The sequence below is a fragment of the Arachis stenosperma genome, chromosome 6 (genome assembly GCF_014773155.1).
Source record: "Arachis stenosperma cultivar V10309 chromosome 6, arast.V10309.gnm1.PFL2, whole genome shotgun sequence".
Taxonomy (NCBI): Eukaryota; Viridiplantae; Streptophyta; class Magnoliopsida; order Fabales; family Fabaceae; genus Arachis; species Arachis stenosperma.
The window spans coordinates 26,000,409-26,027,740 of record NC_080382.1 but is presented as its reverse complement, the minus strand read 5'-3'; the positions used below and the strand labels follow the sequence as shown (position 1 = coordinate 26,027,740).

The 27,332-nt window shown below is 32.6% G+C and overlaps 2 protein-coding genes across 4 annotated transcripts; both read left to right on the top strand.

Annotated features, from left to right (window-relative positions):
• Nucleotides 1-15,106: 15,106 nt before the first annotated feature.
• Nucleotides 15,107-18,695, top strand: LOC130936573 (protein yippee-like). Of its 2 annotated transcripts, none has more exons than XM_057866663.1 (6): nt 15,107-15,177; nt 15,364-15,492; nt 17,114-17,157; nt 17,550-17,658; nt 17,999-18,054; nt 18,459-18,695. In XM_057866663.1, the coding sequence occupies exons 2-6, from the start codon at nt 15,397-15,399 to the stop codon at nt 18,541-18,543; spliced, it is 390 nt and encodes a 129-aa protein (XP_057722646.1). In that variant the 5' UTR covers nt 15,107-15,177; nt 15,364-15,396; the 3' UTR covers nt 18,544-18,695. The 2 variants fall into 2 exon arrangements, with proteins under 2 accessions (XP_057722646.1, XP_057722647.1); XM_057866664.1 differs by having other exon boundaries at nt 15,127-15,177; nt 15,383-15,492.
• Nucleotides 18,696-23,211: 4,516 nt separating this feature from the next.
• Nucleotides 23,212-26,968, top strand: LOC130935763 (uncharacterized). Of its 2 annotated transcripts, none has more exons than XM_057865646.1 (5): nt 23,212-23,748; nt 23,844-23,955; nt 24,821-24,935; nt 25,128-26,072; nt 26,584-26,968. In XM_057865646.1, the coding sequence occupies exons 1-5, from the start codon at nt 23,622-23,624 to the stop codon at nt 26,794-26,796; spliced, it is 1,512 nt and encodes a 503-aa protein (XP_057721629.1). In that variant the 5' UTR covers nt 23,212-23,621; the 3' UTR covers nt 26,797-26,968. The 2 variants fall into 2 exon arrangements, with proteins under 2 accessions (XP_057721629.1, XP_057721631.1); XM_057865648.1 differs by having other exon boundaries at nt 26,565-26,968.
• Nucleotides 26,969-27,332: the final 364 nt, after the last annotated feature.

The window sequence follows — 27,332 nt, the reverse complement described above, 5'->3', positions numbered from 1 at the left end:
GATATAGTATTGCTGAGGCAGAATAACTGGCGATGGTTTTGTTTATAATTCTGGTTCTGGTTTATTGGAGAGTTAGCAAGTTGAGAAGCATGAGAAAGATGAATTAGATTTAGCATTCCCTTATGACAGTTGCCTATTTATAGATTAGCAAGATCATAGGATGAATGTTTGGTGAAAGGAAGTTTGGGATGCTTAGTGAGTTGTTATTGCAGTGCATTGTATTTATTTGACACTTTTACCGTACTGGAAACTCATGGGTCGTGGGTTCTCATTCCGTATATATTTCTTGCTTTTCAGATATAGGTCCAGGTGCTTAGAAGTGAGCTGTGGTTCGTCTGAGAAACGGCGAAGATCTTTATATTCTCTATTTTATATTTTTCTTAGAATCTCTCCACCTTTATTTTTGAAAAGCTTTATTATGTATTGAACTCTTTTGAATTTTCCTATAGAGGCTCTTATGTTTCTTTTGGTAGAGTTTAGGAGATACTATTGTCATATACTTTCATACTGTACCCTAGCCGACCTAAACTTCGCGGGTCGCGACTAGTGGCTATTTTCTTATGTTATATATCCATGTACTGTACTTCTCTTACTCTTTCTTATGCCTTTATTCGTATATCGCTTTTGACTTCACGCTTTATCTTTTAGTCATTGAAACGTGAGTGATACTTCTTCACGATTTTATTTTACTCTTTTCAGGCTTCTCGATTAATACTCCTTTCAAATATATTTATATTTATGTATTAAAAATCCACTTGAGAGTCGTACCACCATAATATTATTGACTTATTACTCGAGCATAAGGATTTGAATATTCAAAGCTAGAAGGAAGAGACCCCGGCCCAACTCCTAAGGCTTCATCCAAGCTAGTTGGGGAGAAGCATGATGAAGGTGACCAACCCATGCCCGAGACCACCGGCTAAAGGTGGACCCCTGAAGTTATCTTTCTCCCGGAACGTAAGCATGTACGGAGGACCGTGCACGAACTAAGTGTGGGGAGGATCGACGACTTCGTGGGGGTAAAATTCTTTTCTCAAAACACTTTGCAATACCTTTTTAGTTTTTTTCTTCATTTTTAGTAGTTTTATTTCTATTGCATCTTGTTTGTTTTGTTTGTATATATCTCTTTAGTGTTTGTAGTTATATGGTAGTTAATGTTTGCATGTTGCATGATAGAGTGAATAAGTTTGGTGAAACATCAAGAAATTTCCATGAAATCTTTCTTAGGGCGTACCATTGATTGAATTGAAGAAAAGTTTTGTGTTTTTCAACTTACTTGGAGTATTATGTTCATAGAACATAGAAAAGAGTTAGAACAACATACCTTGTGAGGTTTGAGCTCTAATAGATGGTTGCATTTTTCAACCATAATGTTTGTTCTTGTGCAATTATACTCCTTTTTTATTGTGATATTGGATTTGCATGAATCTTTATGTCCTGTATTTGTTGTTTGGATGCATTTAGCATGATTGAGGCCATCTTTGATGTTAAACTCACCAACCTATATGGCCAACCCTTGCATTCACCTTTGTGAACCCTTTTGAGCCATTAAATTCGTTTTTGTTCTAATTTTAGCACATTATTCCCCTTAAGCGAAAAACTATTGATGTCCCTGAATTACTCTTTAATTAGCTTGGATGGATTAGTGTGTATATTCTAAGTGTGGGAGAAAATTGTTGGGAAGCATTGGTGATAAAGGCATAGAACTCATTGTGAAAAATTTGGCAAAAAGGTAATGATCATGCATTCATTAATTAAGGCATGTGCATCTCTTGATGATAAAAAAACAAAACTTGTGCATAATAGAATGTGAAATAAAAAGCTAAATAAGGATGCATATGTTCATGTTTTGAAAAGAAAGTGCATGAGTAAGGTGAGATAGGAGAAAAAAATGGGTAGATAGGTTGTATTGTTATGTGTGTATAGGTGATATAGGATTAGGTGGACACTTAAACTAATCAAAAAACTAATTCTTTAAGTCCACTTAACCATATTTATCCTACCTAAATCCTAGCCCCATTACAACCCTCCAAAGACCTCATGATATTTGTTTTTCATGCATCAAATACTAGTTGATTGTTAGATGACTTGCAAATCTTTGAAAAGCATGATAAAAGGAGAATTGAGTGATTAAACCCTAAACACTGAGCGAATTGAGTGAATACACATCCGATGAGGGGTTCGATCACTCAATTCTATGTTCTTAAATCTCATATTGTATCTTCTTGCAAGTTGTTTGATTGTATAGTTTTAAAAATTTCAATTTAACTCTTTGGACATTGATCTTAGTGCATGAACTCTTTGCATTGGCCCTAAAGCTTTCTTGTGATGGATTGGAATTTCATGGATTGTTTTACCAACTCTCAGCATAGTGCATATTAGTAAGTAACCTTTAGGATAGTTGTATGCATTTAGGTAGTACATAGAATAAAATATTTTCCCTTTCATCTATCTCCTTTGAGTGTGTTTAGCATGAGGACATGCTAGTGTTTAAGAGTGGAGAAATTGATGAATCCATATTTAATGATAATTTTTTGTTGAAATTGAATGGATTTCATCATATAAACTTGCACTTATTCGCTTAAATAGCATGTTTTTGAACTTTCCTCCTAATTTGTGCTTGATTATGAAAATATGTTCTTTTGTGCCTAATTTAGCCTATTTTATTCCATTTACCTTCTATTCGATGTCTTGATGTTGTTTGTGAGTGATTTCAGATGTATAAGGTAGGAATGGCTTGGAGAGAATGGAAGAGGAGCATGCAAAGAGGAGGAAGCATGAAGAATCAAAGGAGAAGAGCATAGTGATATGTGCGTATGCACAGACCTGCGTGCATATGCACATGCATCAAAGTAGAGCGACGCGTGCGCGTGAGCTGCATCGTGTGTGTCGCACGAACATTCAGAGCATCGCCTAGTGTGCGTGCGCACAGCTACTTGTGCGTACGCACAGATAGAGATTTTGGCAGAGTGTGCGTGAGCACATGTCTGTATGTACACACAGGTGCCCGCACATGCCTTCATTAAAATTGCACGTGACTCACGATTTTGGTGGATTGGAGGCCCATTTCTGAAGCCAACAGCTCATAATGAAAGGAAAAAAGAAGACCATAGCATAGCATAACATTAGGGTAGTTTAGGAGGAGTAGTAGAAAGCTTTAGAGTAGTTTTTCTCTAAGTTTTTCATCCTCTCTATTAGGGTTTGTATTAGGGTTTTACATTCAAATTCTATTTCCATTTTTGATCTTGGATTTTTCTAGCTTCCATTGTAAGTATCTCTTTGTTACTACTCTTTATAGCTACATTATTCATACTCCTTCTTATAGTTAAAGTCATAGTTCAATTTTACTTACTTTTGCAATTTCAATTTCTTGTTGATGAATTTGATGATTGATAATTACTACATGCTTGCTTGAGTTATTATTGTTGATTGAGATCATTTATTGCTTTTAGTTTCAAGCTTTTTCTTATTTTTCCTATGTTTAGTGTTTTTGCCCACCAAGTGTTTGACAAAATATCAATTATGGTTATGAGCTAATTTTCTACCTCTTGACTTGGGGAAAGTGAGCGATTAGGTTCCTAGAGATGGAATGTCCAACATTTTGTGGCGATTCTTGGATTGTTAATTGTTCTTGTTCCCACTAATGCTAAATTGTTGCTAAGGTAATTAGCAAGCAATTTAGGATTTGTGGGTTAAAAACACTTGTGCTCATTTAACTTACTCTCCAATGTGAGGGTTAATCAAGTGAGATTAATCCATTCTAATTGTCATAGTTGTTGTTTCAACAAGGAAAGGACCCTTAGCTCATTCCAAGCCAAGATCCCATTTATGCTTTAAATCTTTCACATACATTTACATTAATCCATTGCATCATGATTGGAACTGAGATGGAAGTACATGAGATAATTCCTCAAGAGTTGTACAAGGTAGCTGAGAAGTCTCACACTAGTGCTAGGTTGGCATTCCCACACCTCATCTGTCACTTATGCAATTCAGCTGGAATTGTCATAAATGGAGATATCTCCATTAGGGAGGATAAGCCCATCACTAAGAAGTAGATGGAGCAAACCAGAGAGAATGTATAAGAGTTTGTGCATCCACCTCATCATGAGATCCCTGAGATGCCTCAAGGGATGTATTTTCCTCTCCAAAGCTATTGGGATCAATGGCAAACTTCTCTTGGAGAATTGAGCACTAACATGAAGCAACTGAGGATGGAACATCAGGGTATGCTACCACCCTCAATGAAATAAGAGAAGATCAAAGAATCATAAGGGAAGACCAAAGAGCTATGAGGGAAGAGCAACAAAGGCAAAGGAGTGACATAGAGGAGATTAAGCATCACATTGGATCCTTAAGGAGGAGCACTAAGCGGCACCATTAAAGGTGGATTCATTCTTTTTTACATCCCTTTCTTGCTATTTATTTTTCTGTTTTTTGTATGTTATTTTATTTGTTCTCTTGTTATAGTTGCATGATCATTTGCATTGATGTCTCAAAGATGTAAACTGTCTCATATATCTCTCACCTTGTTTAAAAGAAAAATTTTATTTGAAAAAAATTAAGAGATGCATGAATTTCAAGTTTAAAATAAGAGTAGTTTAATTATGTTAATATGGTGGCATTACTTTTGTTTTCTGAATGTATGAAATAAATAGTGCATATTTGAAGTTGAAATTTTAGAATGTTGGATCTTGAAAGAATAAGGAAAAAGGAAAAGTATTATTGATAATATGAAAAATCCAAAAATTGATTCTTGAAGCAAGAAAAAGCAGCAAAAAGAAAAAGAAAAAGCTTGCATGCGAAAAAAAAGTGGCGAAAAAATTAAAAAGAAAAATAAAAAAAGAAACAGCAAGCAGAAAAAGTCAATAGCTCTTTAAACCAAAAGGCAAGAGAAAAAAGCCAGTAACCCTTTAAACCAAAAGGCAAGGGTAAAAGGGCCCAAGGCTTTGAGTATCAGTGGTTAGGATGGCCCAAAGGAATAAAATCCTCGCCTAAGCAGCTCAATCAAGTTGTCCCTAACCATGTGCTTGTGGCGTGAAGGTGTCAAGTGAAAAGCTTGAGACTGAGCAGTTAAAGTCGTGGTCTAAAACAAAAAGAGTGTGCTTAAGAACTCTGGGCACTACTATCTGGGGACTCTAGCAAAACTGAGTCACAATCTGAAAAGGTTCACCCAGTTAAAGTGTTTGTGGCATGAATGTATCCGGTGGTAATACTAGAAAACAGAGTGCTTAGGGTCATGACTAAGACTCTAAATGCTATGTTCAAGAATAAAAAAGAACTTAACTAGGAGAGTCAATAATATCATATGGATTCTAAGTTCCTAAAGATGCCAACTATTCTAAGTTTCAATGGATAGTGAGATGCCAAAACTATTCAGAAGCAAAAAGCTACTAAGTCCCACTCATCTAATTGTAACTAAGCTTCATTTGAAACTTAGAGATTTATTGTATCTTAATTTTCTTTTCTATCCTACTGTATTTTTGGTTGCTTGGGGACAAGCAACATTTTAAGTTTGGTGTTGTGATGAGCGGATATTTTATACGCTTTTTGACATCATTTTCATATAGTTTTATTAGTTTTTATTATATTTTTATAGGTTTTAGTGTTAAATTCACATTTTTGGATTCTACTATGATTTTTTGTGTTTTTGTACAATTTCATGTATTTTTTTGGCTGAAATTGAGGAGTTGGAACAGAAGTCTGATTCAAAGACAGAGAAAGCACTGCAAATGCTGTCTGGATCTGACCTCCTTGCATTTGAAAGAGCTTTTCTGGAGCTACAAAGGTTCAAATGGATCTCTCTCAATGGATATATGAAAAGCTTACTTCCAGAGCTTTCCAAAAATATATAATAGTCTATACTTTGCTTCGGACTAGAAGGCCCAAAACTGGCATCCAATGCCAGCTTCTTGCCCCCTTCCAGGCGTCCAGCGCCCAAAAGCAGAGACCAGCGTCCAAATACCCAATGAGAACCCCCTAGTTGGTGTTCCACACCCAAGAGACCTCATAGCACATGGATCTCATCAAAGCTCAGCCCTAACACTCACCAAGTGGGCCCTAGAAGTGAATTTTAGCACCAAATAGACTGTTTTACCCTTACTAGTCATCTGTTTAGTATTTAAGGGATCTAATTCATGTAATTTAGAGCCTTTTGGATCATTCTTCGAACCTTTTACATTATTTTCGTGTTTTATATCAGTATGAGTTTCTAAACCTCCTAGGTTGAGGGGAGGAGCCCTGCTAAGTCCTATGAATTAATAAAAGTATTACTGTTTCTTCTCCGATCTGTGTTTGATCTGTTTTTAAGATGTATATCCGATCTTCATCGTGGTGAATAGGATGATCAAACAATCAGCACTTTTCATCACATTAAGACGAACATGCCTGACAAACACCCGCATCTACTTGGGTTCGTGTGAATACGTGACTGGAAAGCACGAGCCAACAGCTATGTTTATACATCTCTCAGATGGTTAATCCACGACTTCGTTGGAGACTTCTCAAGACATCAGTTCAGCCAATTTTTGGGGAGATTAGGGTCTTCGTGGTATAAGCTAGAATCCAAAGAAGCAGCGTTCTCTGATCCGGAAGATTCGACCTTGTCTATGGCACTTTGAGTAGGATCGCCAGGAGAATGACTTGCTAGCGCTTCACCCTTCGTCAGATTGGATGACCACGGCCAATGGCGTTCAATCTGTAGCAGAGGAGATCAATGACCACGGCCCATGGTGTTGATCACATACAGCCTGCCATAGAACAAGATCATTCACAAGCAGAGAAGACAGTAGTACCAGAGTTAATTTAGAAAGGCAAAGCAACTCCAATCATCAACTCTATCCTTTAAGTATTAGCACCCTATTATAAAAATCCTTAACCCGATTCCTATTAGTATTTAACCCATAATCCTAATACAACTCCATATCCAACAACCAAGTCTTCTGATCTTCCTGACTAAGACCTGCAAGATAACCATAACTTGCTTCAAACCACAATTCTCGTGGGATCGACCCTGACTCGCTCAGGTATTACTTGGATGACCCAGTGCACTTGCTGGTACAACAGTATAAAAGTGTGGGGATTTGTGCTACCTGATGCCAAAGAGGTCACATGCCCCTACAAGATGGATAGGAGGAAACCCAATCATTAAGTCTGCTCCTTCAATGGTAAATTCTCTTATCCATTTATTTTGGCTTGCTGCATTATTGTGCAACTTATTTTGTTGTGAACTAACCACATCTTGTGTATTTTCTTGTATAGAAATCTCAAAATGAACCTGCACCACCAGTCCAGCCAAGTCTCAGATTCAGGCCCAAGCAGAGGACTTTTAGGCCACCAGCTCCTCTGAATCCACAACCTCCCCTAAACCATGGACCTACTCATCCTGCACTAACTCAAACTCATTTGGGCCAGTCTACCACTATACCAAAAATTCTGAGGCCATCTCCAAAGAAATAGTGGCTACAGCAAGTGGAGATTATTCAAGTTCATTTTAACACCAAATTTCAGGTCACCTAGGTAGACTTAATTATTTATGATGGTTATATCATAAGACAATACATTTAATTATCTGTTTTTTAGTTGTTTGAGCTTTTTTGGTTGCTATTCTTGAATTTGAGAAACTAGTATTTAGTGAAGACATGTTTTGTGATACATTTTGTACAAGGCTTCACATAGTTTGTGAGTTATATTTTGGAAACTTTGCCTCACATGGTTTGTGAGTTATATTTTGGAAACCTTACCATTGTGAAATTACAATATCTCATCTTTGTGTAAATGTGCATTGTTATTGTATTTTCTACTTTCTCAAACCTTGATTCTATCAATCAAATATACAGAAGTCATGCAATGTGGAAAATAAGGGTAACTGAATATACAATGTCTATTAATCTAAGACCATAGTTTATTACAATTTTATAGTCTAAACTTTCACTGTATCCTCAAATTGCACCACGTACAAATCATTAAAATTATAATAACAAAAGCATACTAACATTATACAGATCTTACTAAACTAACCCCTTTGTTATTACAATGCCCAACAAAATCAACCAAAACATTTTCCACTTACTAAGAGCACCACTGTCCTTCACAATATTTTTGCATTCAACCATCTTCTTCTCTATCTTTGCAATCTTTTCTTCCATCTTTTTTGTTGAGTCTACATCTCCATATTGTGTCACTTCATCAATACAAAAGGAGGTAATATACTCATCTAGTCAAGAAAAGTATTTGTAGTGTTGTGCGTTGTTCTATAATAAAGATACCTACTATTAAACTCCAAAAATCACTAAATAACTCAACAAACTAAACAAAACCTTAAACATAAAACTTACCTTAAAATAAGAACAACAAAAAAAAGCCTATTTGGATTCTGTGAAGTGCCAGATTCGAATAAGATGGCGTAGGTTCCGTAATTACACACTGGTGAAATAAATTTCTTCTTCATCCTCCTTGACATTCCTACCAGACTGCTTCCATTAGTACTCATTCGAGTGTTCCAACTCTCCTCATACCCGCTGCATCTTTTCTTGCGACTGCATGAAGAACTAAAATTTGCAGTACTTATACCCACTGTTGCAGAGTCTTCTCACATAGATAACCTTTCAATCGTTTTAAGGAGGAAGGAGTTTATGAGTGCCAAGCGACGACGATGTTTTAGTTGCAGGGAGGGGTTATTTAGTTTCTGTAATGATTCTTCTTGACACGTAACACTTGGCATTGACAACTCAGACTCTACCTGACATGTTATACAGACAACCCGTTAGCAACCGATTATATCGGTCCAATTATATCGATGGTTGGGGACCTCGTTGAGGTTTAGTAATGATTAAGATGCGATATGTTTTACGAAAAAATGATCAAGGAGTAAATTGTAGTAGCAATAATTTCAAGTAAACAAGAACAATTTTGTACCACAAAATATTTGTGATTTTTTTTTTTGCAAATAAAGACGTGATTTTTTATGCAGTAAAAAACTTATATGAAATTGCATTGTATATAAATTATATATTTAGTGTCCATAAATCAAGATTTATTTTTAATATAATAGAAGGCATTAGTTATCAATATGACATTCTTGTTGTTTATACATATATAATATGTGTTCGGTTCCTTAGGTGAGGTAAAAGGTAGTGTAAGTTGGGAATCGGATCTTGAGCGTGAGATCTGTAGAGTAGAAGGCTGGTGGACTTCGTTAATTGATTGGTTGGTGGGCTATTTGTAAAGATATTTTAATATTAAAGTAAGTATCTGTACGATGAGGCAGTTAATTAGGATAAAGATGTGACGTATTTAGGAGAAGGGTAGATCCTTTTTCTTTATTCTTGCTTATCGAATGGGCCCTTTGCTCAGACCCAATTGTCAAAAAGTTTTTACCAACTGTTTTGACTACTAGTTGTCCAGACCTTTACTAGGGGATTGTATCACGCAAGAGATGCGTTGGTTACTTGGTTTGGACGTGTCAGGGACTTGCCGGGTTGAAAGTAAGTCGGGTGGACCCTGACTCTTTTTGGACTAGGGTAGAACAATATGTAAGATGTAAAAAATGTATCTTATGAGAAAAAAATTTTATATAAAAATGTGAGAATATATTTATAGTTATTGAATCAATTCGGGTTAAGATTAAATGTACCTAATAAATAGTATAAAAATAATATATTTATTATAGTCATTGAATTCATTTGTGAATGTATTTATAACTGATATATTTATAGTCATTATTTTTTAATTTCTATTAAAATATACTTAATAAATAAATTAAATAATATTTTTTATCTAAATAAAATTAATAAATATTTTTGATAATTGAATGTATTTTTTAAAAATTTATACAAATATAAAATAAAACTTCTTAAAAAAATATATTTAAGAAATATTTCTTTTTCTCGCCTAACTTTCATGCAGGATGTTAACAAAATAGAAATGAAAAAGTATAGGTAGACAATAAAAATATTAAACAATGTGAATAATGGATATATCAGATGTTCAATTCACTGGATGTTCGGGTGTTCAATTCACTAAGTGTGCGGATGGTTATTCTAATATTAGGATTTAGGTGAGTAATTTACAATGTAGTGTGTTTTACTTGAAGAATAAATGACCATTTGTACCCATGATAGATGAAAATGCTGACATGTGTACCTATGATAGCCTGAAACTAAAGTTATACCCATGATAGATGCCCTCCGTGTGACAAAAGTGCCCTAACTTGGATCTGAGTTTGGTTCGTGGAAATCCGATCCTAGGTGGCACTCCCTCCCTTATCTTCAACCCCTCTCTCTCTCACTCACTCACACACACACACACACACTCTCTCTCTCTCTCTCTTCACTCCCCAATACCCAAGAAGAAGAAAGGCCAGACATTTTCCCTTGTTAAGTTTACTACCACCAACAGAAGCTCCGGTGGTGATGATGATTCCTCCAATTCGAGGGGGTTCCTCTAGGGTTTCTGACGAGCCGAGGCAGAACGGTGGGTTTAGGGATTCGAACCACAAATTGAGTTTGAAAGAGAGAGGAAGGTAGGGTTTGGGTCTAGCGGCGACGCAGATTCTGATAATTGGAACAAGAAAAAAGTTGAATTTAATGGTGGAAGTGAGAGGAGTGAGAGTGGTGGTGGGAGACCTAGTTTGTCTGAAGCCAGGACTAAAACCAAGTATGGGGTGTGTTTCTTTTTCTTCCTACATATGTATTGCTGCCTATTCTTCCTCTTCCTCCTTCTTGATTATCTTCTCGTATTGTTTTTCTCAAACCTCCACATGGGTTGCTGCAAATCCCAGACCCAAAACCAAAATCCATATCACCAAAATAATCAAACGCCCCAACAATACCTTACACCCTCTCTCCCCAACTCAAACCTTAACCAACAAATACCACAGCGGCAACCACCACCAGTGTTAGAGGAAGAGTCTGTGAAAGAGATCCTATCAGAAACACCCATTGCCAAACGAAATCAAGTTTCAATTTTGAAGCCAGAATCGGACACCCTTCTGCCTCCTCTTCAAAATCCTGATGACAAAATCGAATCAAAGAACCTACATTCCATTCCCAACTCTATTATCATCAACAAAAAAGAAGGTGAAGTCTCAGAGGTAGTGTCTCAGCTCTTAGAAGAAACATGCAGCATCAGCGGAAGCTTCTCCACTGCTACCACAGTTACGGAGAAGAGAGAAGAATAAGTAACCAGAATCAGGGAGGGAACAACAACAATGATGAAGAACCATAAGTGGAACAGCAACAGATCCCTGTTGAGTAAGTGCCCTCAAGCTTGTGACGGCAATGTCGCCTCCGGGAGGGAGCATAGTGTTGAGGAAGAAGGGGTCAGAGTGGGTATTGAAGAGTGAAGAGAGAGAGAGAGAGAGAGTGAAAGAGAGAAGGGTTGAAGATAAGGAAGTGAGTGCCACCTAGGATTGGATTCCCACGAACCAAACTCAGATCCAAGTTAGGGCACTTTTGTCACACGGAGGACATCTATCATGGGTATAACTTTAGTTTCAGGCTATCATGGGTACAAATGTCAGTGTTTTCATCTATTATGGGTACAAATGGTCATTTATTCTTTACTTGAATTGGGCCAATTTTAAAATCTGTTGTCCATGTTAGTTCAAAAAAGTCATTGATTACCTAACAGAACCCAATAGAAATAGGAACAAAGCATTATATGAGGGATATGGCGTGGACACCTCAGATGATCAAGTGATGGAAATGGTTCATCAGAGCTATTATCAATGGATGCTAAAAGGAAAGGCAAAGCTGTTAGTTAAGCACAACATAGCTGAAAGTTGAAAGGATAAAACTCCAATAATTAGCTCCAGGATCAAGAGTGATATATTGGATATACAAAATAAATCTTAAATTACTAAATTGTTTTAAGAATTATCAACAACATAATATAATGTGAATTAGAATTAATTTTAAAAAATATTTATTCTTTATTTTTTAAATTTATTTTTTAAAAAGTTCTATTTCATATTTATATAAATTTAAAAAAAATATTCAACTATCAAAATATTTTTAATTTTATTTGGATAATAAAATCTAATTATTTTAATTTATTTATAGGTATATTTTAAAAATTAAAAAACAATGACTATAAATATAACGATTATAAATGTATTTACACATAAATTTAATGACTATAATAAATTTATTACTTGTATACTATTTATTAAATATATTTAGTATTAACCATTTAAATTAAGATTTAACTAACATGTGTCCTAAAGACACATAATAAATTTATTATTAATAAAAAATTTAAATATTTTTATTAAATAAATATAAATAAATATATTAAAAAATTAAATTTTTTATATTTTTAATAAAATTTTCTTAATTTATAATTTAACATGTGCCTTAAAATATGAGATAGACAAATTTTTTAAATTAATTCAATAACTGTAAATACATTCTCATATTTTTATATAAAAATTTCATCCTTTGCAGTGACATTATTTGTGCTATTATTTTTGCAGTGACATCATTTGTGCTATTATTAATAGTACAATTTTGGCGATGTGTTTTGGCTCCACATATAGTTATAGGGATTAAGTTATCTTCATCAATTATTTTGTATTTAATTGAAAATTAATAATTTTGCATATGTAAATATGGTGCTTATGCTTTTATTATTTTTGTGCTCTATATAGATATTTGATTTTGTGACATGAGAAAATTAATAACAATATAATACTTATTTATTTTATAAAATTTAATTTTATAATAAATTAATTAAATATTATACTACTAAAATAGCATTTTTTAAAAAATTTATTTATTTTAAAACATTAAAAATATAGTGATATGTAATTTATACGAATATTGATCAAGTCAAATAGTATATATTTGGCTGAATTACATGCACATATCTGTAGTGACTGGGTGATTAAGAATGAATCAATACTTATTATTTATGCGAATAATAATCGGTCTAAAAGAAAGTTTATTGTTCGCCCAAATAATAATCATTGAATCTCATATTTATTTTCTATTTAATTATGCAGCTACTAATCGGCCTACAACAAGGTTGGCATTTGACCAATTGATAGAAAATATATGCGATAATAAATAGGTATAATTTTCAAGTTTTCATAGAAATAATGAGTCAATCTAAAGATAAGTTTATTGTTTGATAGAATTTTGTTGAGAATATTTGATAAGTTGTCAGTGACGGACTCAGAAAATTTATGTTGGGAGGACAAAAGTAATATACATTACTATTAAAAGATATATTAATCTAAATTAAAAAAAAAATAAAAGTGTACATTAATTATTCGAATAAAAAAACTAAAAATTACATATAATAAAATAGAACGAAAGATATTTTTTAAAATATTTTTTATTATTTCTATAAATAAAAAATATATATTCAAAATTAGTAAATTCATCAATTGACTTTAAAAATTTATATGCAACATAATTATATATAATAAAATAGAATGACAGGTAAACAAATAAATAATAAGGATCACTAAATTGAGAATAAAATAAAATATATAAATTTATAAAGAAAATAAAAAATTAGATTAATACTTAAACTATAATTGCTTGAATTATAATCTATAATTGAAAATATCAAAAAGAGAAACAATGAAATTGAAAGATATATAGAGTCATAAAGAGTTATATTAAAAAATAGAGAATTTAAATGTTACATTTTAATGAAGAAAAAATAACCACTAGAAAAGGAATAGAAAAAGAAGGTTGAAACTAAAAAGAGGATTTAAGAGAATAAAAGAGTGATAACGGCAGGAATTTGATAATGAGAGAAGACAAAATTTAATTAGGTTAACTAATAGTCAAAATGATAGAAAGATAAAATGAATTTAAAATTTTAAATAATTGGGATAAATTTATTTATAATAGAGTCATTTAAAATATAAAATGGGGATATATTATAAATGTATATATTTAAAAAAAAGAGTGGAGGCAAATGCCCCCTAATACACCACCTGGTCCATTCCTGTAAATCATACTAAATGAATTTATGTATACGTAATTTATGCGAGTATGGATCGATCTAAAAGAAGTTCTATATTTAGTCAAATTACATGCACATATATAATAATAAATATGTGATAATTATTTAGTTCCATGTGAATAATAAATCTGTTCAAAGATAGATTTATTGTTTGACAGAATTTATTATCCATATTTAATAAAGAAATATTATTTTTTAATTTATTTATGGATAACACATCTATTAATTATAAACTCAAATGAAGTTATTTCTTATCATATGACTCATACAGGGATAAGATCTAAAAAATTTTGACCATGAAAACAAAATATTAAAAATATTATGCGTATACTAAAAATTAACCACCAAATTAGTAATAATATATTTGTTATATTAAATATTTATTTTATATTTTAATATGTGACTGATTTGGTAATTGATTGTTTATGTACACGTAGCATAATTACCACACTATAAACATAATATGACAATAACTTTTATAAATATATTTTGTTATTGTAAAATTTGATTAATCTTCAAATTATTTAACCAATAAATTAAAATACTAAAATAATAATTTAAATAATAACATATAATTTAAAATTATATTTTCTAGTTAAATTTTATATTTTAAAAAGATTGATAAATTTTTTTATTGTCAATATAATTAAATATTTTTTTAAAATATATATTACTAAATAATTATTTAAAAAATTATTTTTCATACGATTATAGAACTGAATCTTTATGATATTTATAGCTGAAAAGATTTTTTAGTTAATACCGTTGCTACGAATAAAATTAAAGTTAATTTCTGTAAAAAAAAAATGTCATTAAATAAATAATATTCTTTTGAATTTCAACTGATTTTATAATAATTTAATATAATAGAATCAAAGAGTGGCTTGCATAACAAGTTAATGTTAGGAGCAGTCCGGCGCCTTACCCAGAGAAAGGACAGAGAGAAAGGTGACATGTCATGTGTGCGTAGAAACAAGGAACGGCAAACTCTGTATTGATTATCATCATCACTCCCACACGCCCTTCAATTTCATTTCGCGATTCACATTCACATTCTAATTTCCATTTAACAAAACAAACCCACTCCAAATTTCAGTTTCACAGAATCCATTCCAATTCCATTCATCACATTTACAATGCGCTACCACTCTATCTTCTCTCACTGATATAACTCCCTCTCTTCTTCATCTTTTCTCGGTAATCATTCTCTCATTGACATTATTATCCCAGCATTTTCACCGAATTGGTATTTTTCCATTTAACATGGCATGCTTTTATTTTATTTTATTTTTAATTTGTCGTACAGTTCTTTTTGGCTTTCTGATTTCCTTTTGTGTGTGTTGTAATTTTTCCTTTTCCTTCTTTCTGTGGTTGTGTCTCAAGTTGATAGATTGGTGTTAAGGTAAGGAAGAAGACATGGGAAGGCTATCCTTGGTTAGTCTTGAAGGGAACTTCTATAGCTGCAAGCACTGCCAAACGCATTTTGCCCTTGCTGATGATATCATTTCCAAGGTTTATATTTAATTGTTTATTGTGTTGTTATTATTTTCCTTTTCTTTTTCCTCTCATACATCTGTGTGATGATATCTTTGTGCCTGAATGGATGAATGTACAATTTGATGATATCTTAATGTCTGAATTTTTGTTGGAAAATTATGTGATATAATAATGCCTTTTGTGATTATGGTTTAAAATAGTGGGTATATTTGCTTTTGTGATTACTGTGATTACCATTAATTGTGCAAGAGTGTTGCTAAGACAGCAAAATTGTTGTCTGAGTGTTGAAGGGAGTATCACGACGCTATGGTTGCAAACACAATTTAGAACCATCATGCCCCCATTACTGGTTGATCATGATGATGAGAATCTGATTAACCCCAGAGGGGTCAAATAGAAGATAGGATCGACACGAAGTGAGAAATTGATGGAGCTTAAGAGGAATTGTTTCTGGAACACATACATATATGAAGCAGTGGCATTTTATCATGTTTGGGTTAAACATGTCGATACTAACTTGTAGACTCTACATGATGTTCAACTATTATTGGTATTTCGTTTTGGTTGTTAAATGTATAAGATTTTAAATTTTTGTGTGCTGCTATTTTTTGGTGTCAAGTCATTCATGTCTCCATAGTTGTTTCATTTTTTGGCATTGACATTCTATTCACTGTAATTGCGTAATTCCTTGGAAAGGTTTTGGACTAGTTAAAAATGTGTACGGGAGCACTAAAGTATGGCTTCCTAAAATTTTTTTTAAACCATGTAATTGTAGGCATTGTGGTTCTGTTATATTCACATTGAGTACCTAGTGTTTCTAAGAAAAAATATTTCTCACCCTGGTGATTCTCTCAATTCAATGACTATTTTTTTTAATTCTTGAAACAGATTGTAATGGGCATAGGCAATTAGGCATATAAGTAGTGGTGTAGAATATGCATATACAGGGCATGGCATTATCCCAATAAGTAAATAAATCAGAAAGTAAAATGGTCCAGTTTGGAGATGAAGTGTTTGAAAGATTTGTTCAAATAGAATATATGTCTTAACAGACTTAAAAAGATGTTTTTTTTCTTATTAAATTTTCTAATTAAAATTTCATTCAGATTTAAATATGCCCACTTCTGGTTAGCTCTGCAAAGCCATTTGTGCCCGATGAATTTGTTTGAGAGATCTAAACATAAATGGGTTGACTAGAGAAATAATCCATGACTTGACGCAATGACATCGTTTGATTCATATAGCCAATTCCACCTAATGAAACAAGACTTTGTTGTTGTTGTATGGGTTTTATCTCTAAAATTGGATTCAAATGTCATCAATATTGAGTCTGTTTGGGCCATATTATCTTGATTAGTTATATACTTATATATGAACAAAGCAACATAAAATGTCCTCATTAGAAAGTGGAAACTTCTTGACCACTAAAAGTTAGAAGTTTTCTATTCCTTGATCATGGCACCTGATTGACATCAGGTTGGCTATTTTGACATTGACGTGGTTATGTGTTGCTAAATAAATAGAGAATTTTGAGTATGATTACCTTTCCTGTGTTGCATTTTGCATCTGCATCTTAATTGTACATTGCAGACAATGTAAACTAACCCAATTTTCTTGTTTATTATTTATTTTTTAGTCTTTCCAATGCAGGCATGGGAAAGCTTATCTCTTTGATAAAGTGTAAGTTTCATTTGACCTTCTCATTACAAAATTAAAATAAGCATCTCTAGTGCCATTGTAGAATTTTTTGATACTGTTGCATAAATATTTAGCTAAATTAGCAATAAACATCAGAATAAAAATAATAATTGTCAAATATATAGCCTATTACATATCATGCAATTGAGTAAGTTCACTCTTCTAGGTCTAATAAAAATTTTCATGTCTATCAACGAGTAAATTCCTTTAAAAGTGGTGATTTCACAGAGAATAACTTACACTTCTATGCTTTCAATATCTTGAATGCTCTAGTAATGCACTTGGTACTGGATGAAAAATCATGATGAGTACGAGACTTTGTTGTATAATAGCATTGAGTAATTGAAATAACTTGTTATTCCATCTTATGACAGTGTAAATGTTACCGTTGGAGAGAAAGAAGAACGAAATCTGATTACTGGAGTGCACACTGTTGTTGACATATTCTGTGTTGCATGTGGATCCATTGTTGGATGGAAATATGTAAGGACCAATTTTTATGGCCTGTTGTTTGCGATTTAGTTGTTCCGATGCTGTTGACATTTGCAAATGCCTGTTTATAACATAAACTCATCAGATAACACTACTACTTTTTGCAAGTTGAAAATCACATTGCCTACTTTTTTCTTTATCTGTTTAGATAACTTATTACTTCTCAAAAAGAACCTTTTAAAAGATTCAAAGTAAGTACTTCTATTAGTCATTAGCCAGCATTTAAATATAGAATTACTTATTGATATATTATTTTCTAGAAGTTTCTTTACGAAGGCTTATATAAGTTATTCTTCTAAATAGACCAACTTTCTATCTATTTTCACTTCAGGAGTCTGCTTGTGAGAAAGCTCAGCAGTACAAAGAAGGAAAGTTTATCCTTGAAAGGTGGCTAGTTAGTTAATCTGCATTTATAGCTTTTATGTTTTATCTTTATATTCAAGGTAAATTTCAATAACCCCTCTTGTGCTTAGGCAATGTTATAGATAACACCCGCTCTATTCATAGAAGTGTACACTAAACTCCTTGAAATTTGGGTTATATTGACACTCGGCACTCTTGTAGTGTATAAAATGTGACACTAACCTCCCTTATAAACATGAGAAGAGGTCAATGTCTGCATGACATATCAAGGGATGCCGGGAGTAGAATTACCTAATTTCAGTGGAGATCAATGTAATTTACCATTTAGTTCATTTGTTTTTCAAACGAGAATAAGTGGCAGTGGGGATCTGGTAATGGTCGGTGGCCAGTATTTTTAAACGAGATTTGCGATTTGTTATTGTGAATAGGTTTAAGGTGTTGGGACCTGATGGCAGCCTCTACATGGAACCTCAAGAACCAAATGCTGCTGGAAGTGATATTGATGATGTTTGATTTGATCATTTAGGATCTAATCTCATTTTGAAACTGTACATTCTCTATGCTTCTTCCTGTTAAAATATGTTATACCTCAGCTATTAGTATACACTTACAATGCACTAAAGGTTACAATATTTCCCTTACCCTTAATTCAAAATCAACTAGGCCAAAATGTTGGAATTGTATAAAACTAGTGACCTGTTTATATGATTTGATTAATCAGATTTGGTATAGAAAATAAGCCTTAGTGCAAACACTAACGATGTTTTCCCCTTGAAAAGCCAAAGCTTGAAGTTTCCAATTTTGTTGTAATGCATTTATCAAAGAAAAATCGTTGAAATATGTTAGCACAACCTTTATATTATATTCGGTTTTGCTAAGGCACCAACTTATTTTTAACAAAATATTAGCCAACAAAGTAGTGAATGAGCAAGATTAAGAGAAAGAAAAGGAATGGATGTTTGTTGTCAATCTTTTTCCGTATTCTATAGTCTCGGGTTTTCATGGAGAGGTAATTTTAATGTCCTGGATTGCTACTATAAATGCTTTATTGAATAATCACTGTTGGAGTACAACAAAAACAAGTATTAACAATTTTGGAGATTGACAACGGAGAGAGGATGTAGAAGAAAGTTGTGGTTCATCATTTCCATTTCAAACACAAAACCTGTTCATCACCAGTTGTCTTTTGTGCTTACACCAAATAATTATGATCATGATTTCCCCTTTTTCCTCTAACGATTTTCTGGGAGAAAATATACGCTTCTAGCGTATTACGATAGTTAGAATTGAGCTCTACATAGTTCATCCATCTTCCTTATTTGTGACATAATGCAAAGCACAGTAGATAAACCCAACGTTAGAAAAAGAATAAAAATGAAACGTTGGTTGACAGGACCAAGAGCCATTCTCCCTCCAAGAATGTCCGTAAGTAGTTTCTTTTTAGCATGATGACATGGCCATGTGCGGGCACATTTTGTATTTTTGTCATCTTAAGCCGGGGCACATTCAATAAAAATAAATATACAGTTAACATCACAAATTACATCAAATTTATATAGTGTAAATTATTTTATATGTACATTTAATTCCATATTGATACATCAGTAAAATAATTATATTTTACATTACAAAAAATACTCTACAACCAAGTGATTTACCTAATCAAGTTCAACTAAGTTGTATAATAGTTTATCATATTCACGCACACTTCTTCTTCCTGTTATGTAAACTACTGCTTCGTCTTCTTTTTCTTCTTCTTCCTCTTCTGTGCTACTTCGTCTTCTTTTTTTTCTCTTTTTTTCTCATCTTTCTCTTTCGTTATCGTCACTACCGCCGTTGCTGCCACTTCCTCTTCCTCCTCCTTCCTTTTTCTCCTCCTCCATCATCATTATCGTTAGAGAGTAAAATAAAAAGAATTATGAATAAATAAAATAAGAAAAAGATAAAGAAAAAAAAGATGAAAAAGAAGAAGTAAGAGCAGAAGATAAGGAGGAGGAGCAAGAAAAAGAGTTTTGAATTATGCATAATTTATCAGAAAAATAACACCAAAATTTCTTAACAATAACATATAGATATCTTAGTTTTGACACAAAAATTTCGATGTCTCTTTAAATAAATTTCGGTATTATTTTTGTTTCTAGCAAGAATTCAATTCAATAAGTGTAAATCTATTTTTATTCAACTAAATAAGATTGCAATACATGTTCATTTAAGTCTAATATGAGAAGTAATACTCCTAAAAGATGTAAGAGCAAAAGAAAAGAAAAAAATGAAGAAGAATAAGAAAAAAAAGCATTAAATAAGAAATTTATGTGTTTTATAATAAAATTTCAATGTTAAAATTATAAAATTTTGGTGTTATTTTTATTTATGGCAAGAATTCAATGGAATAAGCGTAACTCAAAAAATTCTATGTCACTATAAAAAAAAATTCAGTTTTATTTTCTGATAAATTCTACATAACTGAAAATTCCTCATTTCCTTCTTCTTCGATATCATCATCACCTTTTTTTTGTTTTAATTTCTCATAATTCTTTTGTTTTATCCTTATAACAACAATAAAAATAAAAAAAATTAAATAAAGAAAAAGACATATATAATGCTGCAAAAATCACCAAGAAAAGAAAGAAAAGAAAAAAAATGCAACAATAACAAAACAATAAAAGAATGACGATGACAAAAAAATATATAAAGAAGAAGAAGAAATACGAAGAAGAAGAAGAAGAGCGCAAAAAAAAAGAACGCGAAGAAAAGACGTGGGATATAAAAAGGTAGTGTGTTTACAAGTGCTAATAATAAAGTTGGTTTTTGTTGGATTTGGACCAACTTGGTTGGATTTGATTGCCATAAAAGCTTGAATGTATAACATCACTATTTACATTAACGACATAAATAATCATTCAAAATAATGGATGTGATTTATTGGGCAATGTGTAAAAAATACACTTTCTCGGTGATCAAAATCAAACTCAATTAAACCAACTTGGGTTGGTCGAGTGGTCAGCTCACTCGTCCGCTTAAGCAAGTATCGGGAGTTCGAACCCCGCCTTGTGCATGCAGTAACCCATTGGCCAGTGGCAAACCCTTAAATGGAGCTCAGATCTGCGACAGATTAGTCCTTAAACTGTCAGGTTGGAAGATACCGTTTGGATAAATAAAAAAAAAATCAAACTCAATTACATTTATCTTTTCTTGTTTTTTTTTTTCTTAATAGATTCATTTTATGTAAATACAATACCCTAATTTTGGTTCCAATAACATGTAAATGAAATTTCAATCTTTAGTTTATATATATATATATATATATATATATATATATATGATAAATCTCTAACAGTTTAACTTCTTCTGATTTTAGACTCTTAAAAGAATTAAAACTCAACTATATATTTATTGTAGCAAAGGAATGGAAAAGGATCAAAACTCAAACTATAAAAAGTTACAAAACTTAGATAAAGAAGGAAAAAAATTATGGAACTTATAAGTATAATACAACTATCAAGACAAAACTTCCATAATTACATGGAGTCTTTTTTCTTCTTCTTTATAATATAGTGCTTTAATAGATTATTTGTCATATATTTTTATGTTATTTTATTTGGTGGTTTATTTTCTACAGGTGTTGGCCATATATTTTAGTTTGGATTCTTTCATAAATTTTAGTGTGCAATTGAGACTTTAGCGTCGTGGCAATTTATTTACCTTGTAAGTAATTATATCTGAATTTTAAATTTGATTGAGACTAAGTAGTAAATAAAAACTTTTAAAAAATATTATGTGCAAATAAAGATGGTAATGGTAGAGTACCATAGAGTTTAAGTTTAATTCTAATTCTATTTGTAAGTTAATTTTTTCACTAAAACTATTTAATCCTATTTTATTCGTGAATTTATAAAATGTCAATCCTAATCCTACACAGTCTCAATGTAAAACCTGATAAATTAATTTACACACAATATGTGTACTAAACATTTAAGATGAGAGGAGTAAAAGGTAAATTTAGTCTAAATACTTACAATATTTTTAAAGTTCTAATATTTTTTAATATATATATATATATATATATAAACTAAAAATAATTATATATACACAAAAATTAACTATTAAATTAATTATTATGTATTTTTATATAAATATATATAGTTTAATTTATTTTTAATATATATTTTATATTATTAATAGTCAATTTAATGGTTGATTTTTTTGTGTGGAGTAAAGTGACACTTAGGTCCCTGAAGATTTCGACTTCGAATTAGTTAATCCCTAAAAAAAAGTATCAATTTGATCCTCCAGGATAACAAACAGTCCTTCTATCAATTAATCAACTAAAACTTAACGATGATGCTTATATGTATTGTTAATTACTCTGACGTGTCTATCTTTAAGAGATAATCATGTACATAACAACTTTTGTAGCGAAATTTTACTTGTTTGATAGAATTTGTGATAAATACAGAGCAATTGATAAATTGTATATGAAAACTCAAAAATAATAAATACTTTGCTGTCTAAAATTACACTGTTTTCCTATTCATACAACAGTAATGAGACATGCACGAGTGTAAATAATAAAATACATGGATAATTATGTTTCGTTTTGCACTATTCATTGACAAAAGAATATACATATCTATCGTTTGCTATCTTAAAAGACTTAATTAGTATTTCTTTTTAAAAGACTAATTAGTCCAAAGTTAACATTTTTAAAGATCTAATTGTCACTTTACTTTTTTTTACGTATAACTCTCATAATTTTAAAAAGGTGAATGCTATGGTGCCTAAAAAGTGGTGCCTATTTACTAAAAATGGTTAAAAATTATTATTTAATTTAAAAGATATAAAAATAAATAATTTTTAAAAAAGCAAAACTTACTACAAAAAATAAGTTAGACAAAATTTAGGCAAAAACTCATAAGCACCATAGAATTGCCCTTCTAAAAATCATATAAACATACCTTGTAATAGGAAAGAGAAAAGAAATTCTACCCGAATAGGGGGCAACTTCATTAAACTTAAAACATGTGGAGCAACTTTATTGCCAATTCAAATTCGAATATTATAGATTTAGGAAGATTAAGAAAAACCCATTTCGAATTTCTTAATGTAATAAATAATAATGTCAGCAGAACAATTAAATAAACCGCATAAATTGAATTCAAATCTAGTCTAGTGTTGTTTTTTAATCTTTGGTCTATGTCTTCCATTTTCAAACATCTGAATGCCAAACAGTCACCTACGGACAAAGTTGCACGCAGCAACAACCACCACCACCGCAACTTCCAGCATTGTCATAGCAAACATAAGATCAAAATCTTCGAGCACAACACACCAATCTACCTTGTACATGTGATCTGAATGATTGATTGATTCACCTCTCTCTCTTGCTGAGTTTCTTAGCTTATTGGAACTTTGAAGGCAACTTGTGTTGACACCATATCCATTCATTCTTAGATCCTTGTGATACCCTTTTTGCTCATCGTTCTGATTTAAAGAGTTCAACTTTGGAACTTGGTGCTTGAGGGGATAATCAAAGGTGTGATCTTCTGAGTTCTTGTTTTTAATATCAGAAGAGGCTTCTAGAAGCTGAGGTGATGGTGATGAAGGAGAGAGATGAGGAACTTGCCTTGTTCCTTGAGATGAGGAGGAAGGAGAAGGAGAATGAGAAGAACAACCTGCTCTTCCTCCAAGATTCTGAGGACCTTGATTTGTCCAATTTGGGTATGTTTCTTTTTCTTTTATCTTTTTCTTCACGCCCCTTTTCTTTTTTCATGGTGCTTTATTATGTGAGCTTATGCTGTTCTTGTTCACTGCAGAATCCAACAGAGAGAACTCTACCATTTCTAAGATAGTATCTTCAGTGCCTCCTAGGAAGACTGGGGTTGAAGAGTTCTTGAATTCGGAGAATGATAAGTCTGATTATGATTGGTAAATTGGGTCTTTTAAACTTTTTGTTAATTGTTTAATTTGAGTCATACTCATATGAGAGTATCTAGATCTTGTAGATTACTATAATTGGATTCAAAAGGGAATTTTAATTAAACCTTAATTTTCTTGTGGGCCACTATTTTTATAGCTGATCTGGTGTGGAACTGATAGTAAATCAAAATGGTGTGCTTGTTTAGTTGAAAGTAGTTAAAATAATGAGATGAGAAGTATATAAAAATTGCAGATAATTATTTCATAAGTTGGCTTTTAGAATGATAAAAGTGTATGATTGTTTTCTTCTTTTTGTTTTTGTTTTTGAGCGGTCCCCACTTGAGATATCTTTTTATGCTTTGAACCTTAATTGTCTTTGTTCTTATCATTATTCAAGCATGATGAAGGGATCATAATTAATTTCTTTCAATCATCAGTTTAATATCATACATTGTTAAGGAAACTTAACTACTTTTGTCTACATGAAAATATATGATTGGATGTTGGTATGACTTGAAATTTCCGATTTCTAATTTTAACATCAAAGTTGATTCTGGTACCTTTTCTGATCCTCCAAAAGAATTAAGTTAGCATCAAGCTTTAGTTTTCAAATATACTCCTTCAAAATATTCATATTGTTGCTGATTTCAAATTGAAACCTTAAGAAGTGGAAAAACAATTGTATTCTCTTTGTCTGCAACACACCAAGTTGCTTCTTATGTAAATTTGGACTTCTCTGCTATGCTGAAATTGTCTAAACTGAATAATATAATCACATATTACTCATTCATATTTTCTGGATTTTTGTTGCATTATAATCTTTGTCCATTGCAATGGCATCCATCGTTCTGACGAGAAGTTTGTTCTGTTTTAGGCTTCTTTCTTCACCAGATGCTCCTCTTTTTCCAACTCTTGAAAAGGAACCACATATGTCAGTAAAAAGCGAGGCAGAGATTCATAAAACTCGTCCAACGGCATTAAAGCCTAGGGTGTGTATGAACAATTTAATCTATCTAAATTTGTGTATGCTGCAAAACCATAACAATTGGTTGGATGCACCAACCTCAAATTCAATTGACAAGTTATCTTTTAAAATTCCACACATGAATATTTGAGACATTCTGTTTTCTTTCTCTAGTTGATTTGATATGTGCAACTTTCTTGTTATTATCATGTTACAGGTTTCTAATATCCAAGTAGAACCTAGTTCAAGAACCAAGTCCATTATAGTCACCAAGAATAATGTAACAATGCCAGGGCATGGTTCTTCCACCACTAGTAACAAAAAGCCTTCCTCATCTGGGCCTCCATCCTCGGCTTCCTCGAGGTCTTCAACGCCCTCTGGAAGGTCAACATTACCTTCTTCTACTAAAACCTCTAGGCCTTCCACACCTTCCTCCAGGCCCACCTTAACATCTGCAAAGCCTGCAGCTCCATCACTGAGATCATCCACGCCTACTACCCAATCCACTTCCAAGGCCTCAACACCAACTTCAAGATCTTCTTCCACAGCTCCTAAGGCTTCTCAAAGATCAGCAACACCTAATCTTAGATCATCAACCCCATCAAGGATACTTGGTGTGTCTGCTGCTCTGACTAGGCCTTCTTCTGCTTCAAAAGCACGCCCTGCAGCTGCAAAGAATCCGGCTCAGTCGCGTGGTATCTCACCATCAGTTAAGTCTAGACCTTGGGAGCCTTCACAAATGCCTGGATTTTCTCTTGATGCTCCTCCGAATTTGAAAACATCGTCAGTCACGAGGAGTAGGCCTGGAGCACCTAGTTCCAGACCACCATCATGTTCTGGCGAGGCTACCAGCAATGAAAAGCCTAGAAGGCAGTCAAGCGCGCCGTCCAAGGGGCGGCCTTCAACCGGGTCTGCCTATAGTGGTCAGACCTCCTTGCATGCTTTGAGTAGAGCTCGTTTCACTGATGGCGATGAAGATAGCCCGGTTGTCATTGGGACAAAAATGGTTGAAAGAGTTGTGAACATGAGAAAATTGGCACCTCCTAAGCATGTTGATCATCACTCTGCCAACAACAATTCTAATGGAAAATCTTCCTCTGGTAGTTCTGGATTTGGAACTACACTCTCAAAGAAATCTTTGGATATGGCAATGAGGCATATGGTATGTTCATAACTTCATGCATTCTGTTTCTTATGTGTCGTTAAAATAACTGCCTTGAAGTAAATTAGTACATTGAGAGTTGTTGCTGTAAACGAAATAGGATCTTGAAGGTTGTGATTTTCATACCCAGGAACTTCATGATTGGTTTCTCTCTCTTTCCCCTTTCATGATGGAAGTTCTTCTCTGTGTTTTTTTTGTCGGTTAGAGAGAAATTGAAAAATGTCGTTATCAATGGGCATAGAGAGGACAAATCTCTATAGGTGTCTTTTCTTTTAATCTAATGTGTCCATCAAAAATTAACACTAACGGATGAAATTATGAATAATTACAATTAGACAAGAATAGAAGTTTATATTATAACAAATTTCCAACAGTTGCCACTCTCTAGAAGTAACTCACTCCTACATGTGTTGCTAAAATACACGAGTAAATAAGATTACTTGAGTTATGTCTGTTTCATATTAGGCAAGCCAGTTACCAAGTTATCTCCAGTTTCTTTTCTTTTTGGCAGGATATAAGACGAAGCTTTCAGGGAAATATACGGCCACACGTGACAAACATTCCAGCCTCTTCCATGTACAGCGTGAGATCCGGTGGTTCCTTGAAGAGCAAGGCAGCTGGTGTTTCTGATTCTCCCCTTGCCACAAGCAGCACAGCGAGCTCTGAACCGAGTGTCATATCTTGTGACGGAAGCGAGGTTGAAGAGAGCAATTTTGGAAGCTAGAGGTGAAATTCGCGAAGTGCTCTTGCCATTTTATTTTCTTTGCCGTAGAACAAGCGCCAGCGCATTTTTTGGAATCATGTTCCTGGCAAAATGTACTAATGGTTGAGCCTCTGTTCTCTGTGGCACGAGGATTGTTTGTACAAGACATTTTACTTCAAAGTTTAAATTGAAGAGCTCGTTCAATTGTTTTATTAAATAAGTGCAACAGATCAAATTTACTTGATTTTTAACAAAATAATTTCTCTTGTTTTCAAGATTTTGTAAAAACAATAGTTGAAATCATTAAATCTGTTTTCATTATGCTTTTCTAAATCTTATAAAAGTAACAAACATTAAGAAGAAATCAAGAGATGATAACAGAAAGAAAGCAAATACTAAAGTTTCTTATGGTTGTTTTCTGTCTTTGAATGCTTTTCTTTTTAAGTTTTAAGTTTTAACAGACTTAACTACTTAGTCTTGCCTATTATATTAAAAAAAAAAGAGATGAATGGTTGTTGATATTTCATCTAATGAAGTTTTATTTTGTTGGATTTCAA

Excerpts from the sequence above, each read along its gene's own strand:
- LOC130935763 (XM_057865646.1), top strand. The coding sequence starts at position 23,622 with ATGGTGATGAAGGAGAGAGATGAGGAACTTGCCTTGTTCCTTGAGATG. Across the intron at positions 24,936-25,127 it reads CAACGGCATTAAAGCCTAGG|GTTTCTAATATCCAAGTAGA; the intron begins GTGTGTATGAAC and ends ATCATGTTACAG. Across the intron at positions 26,073-26,583 it reads ATATGGCAATGAGGCATATG|GATATAAGACGAAGCTTTCA; the intron begins GTATGTTCATAA and ends TCTTTTTGGCAG.
- LOC130936573 (XM_057866663.1), top strand. The coding sequence starts at position 15,397 with ATGGGAAGGCTATCCTTGGTTAGTCTTGAAGGGAACTTCTATAGCTGC. Across the intron at positions 17,158-17,549 it reads GCTTATCTCTTTGATAAAGT|TGTAAATGTTACCGTTGGAG; the intron begins GTAAGTTTCATT and ends ATCTTATGACAG. Across the intron at positions 17,659-17,998 it reads CCATTGTTGGATGGAAATAT|GAGTCTGCTTGTGAGAAAGC; the intron begins GTAAGGACCAAT and ends TTTTCACTTCAG.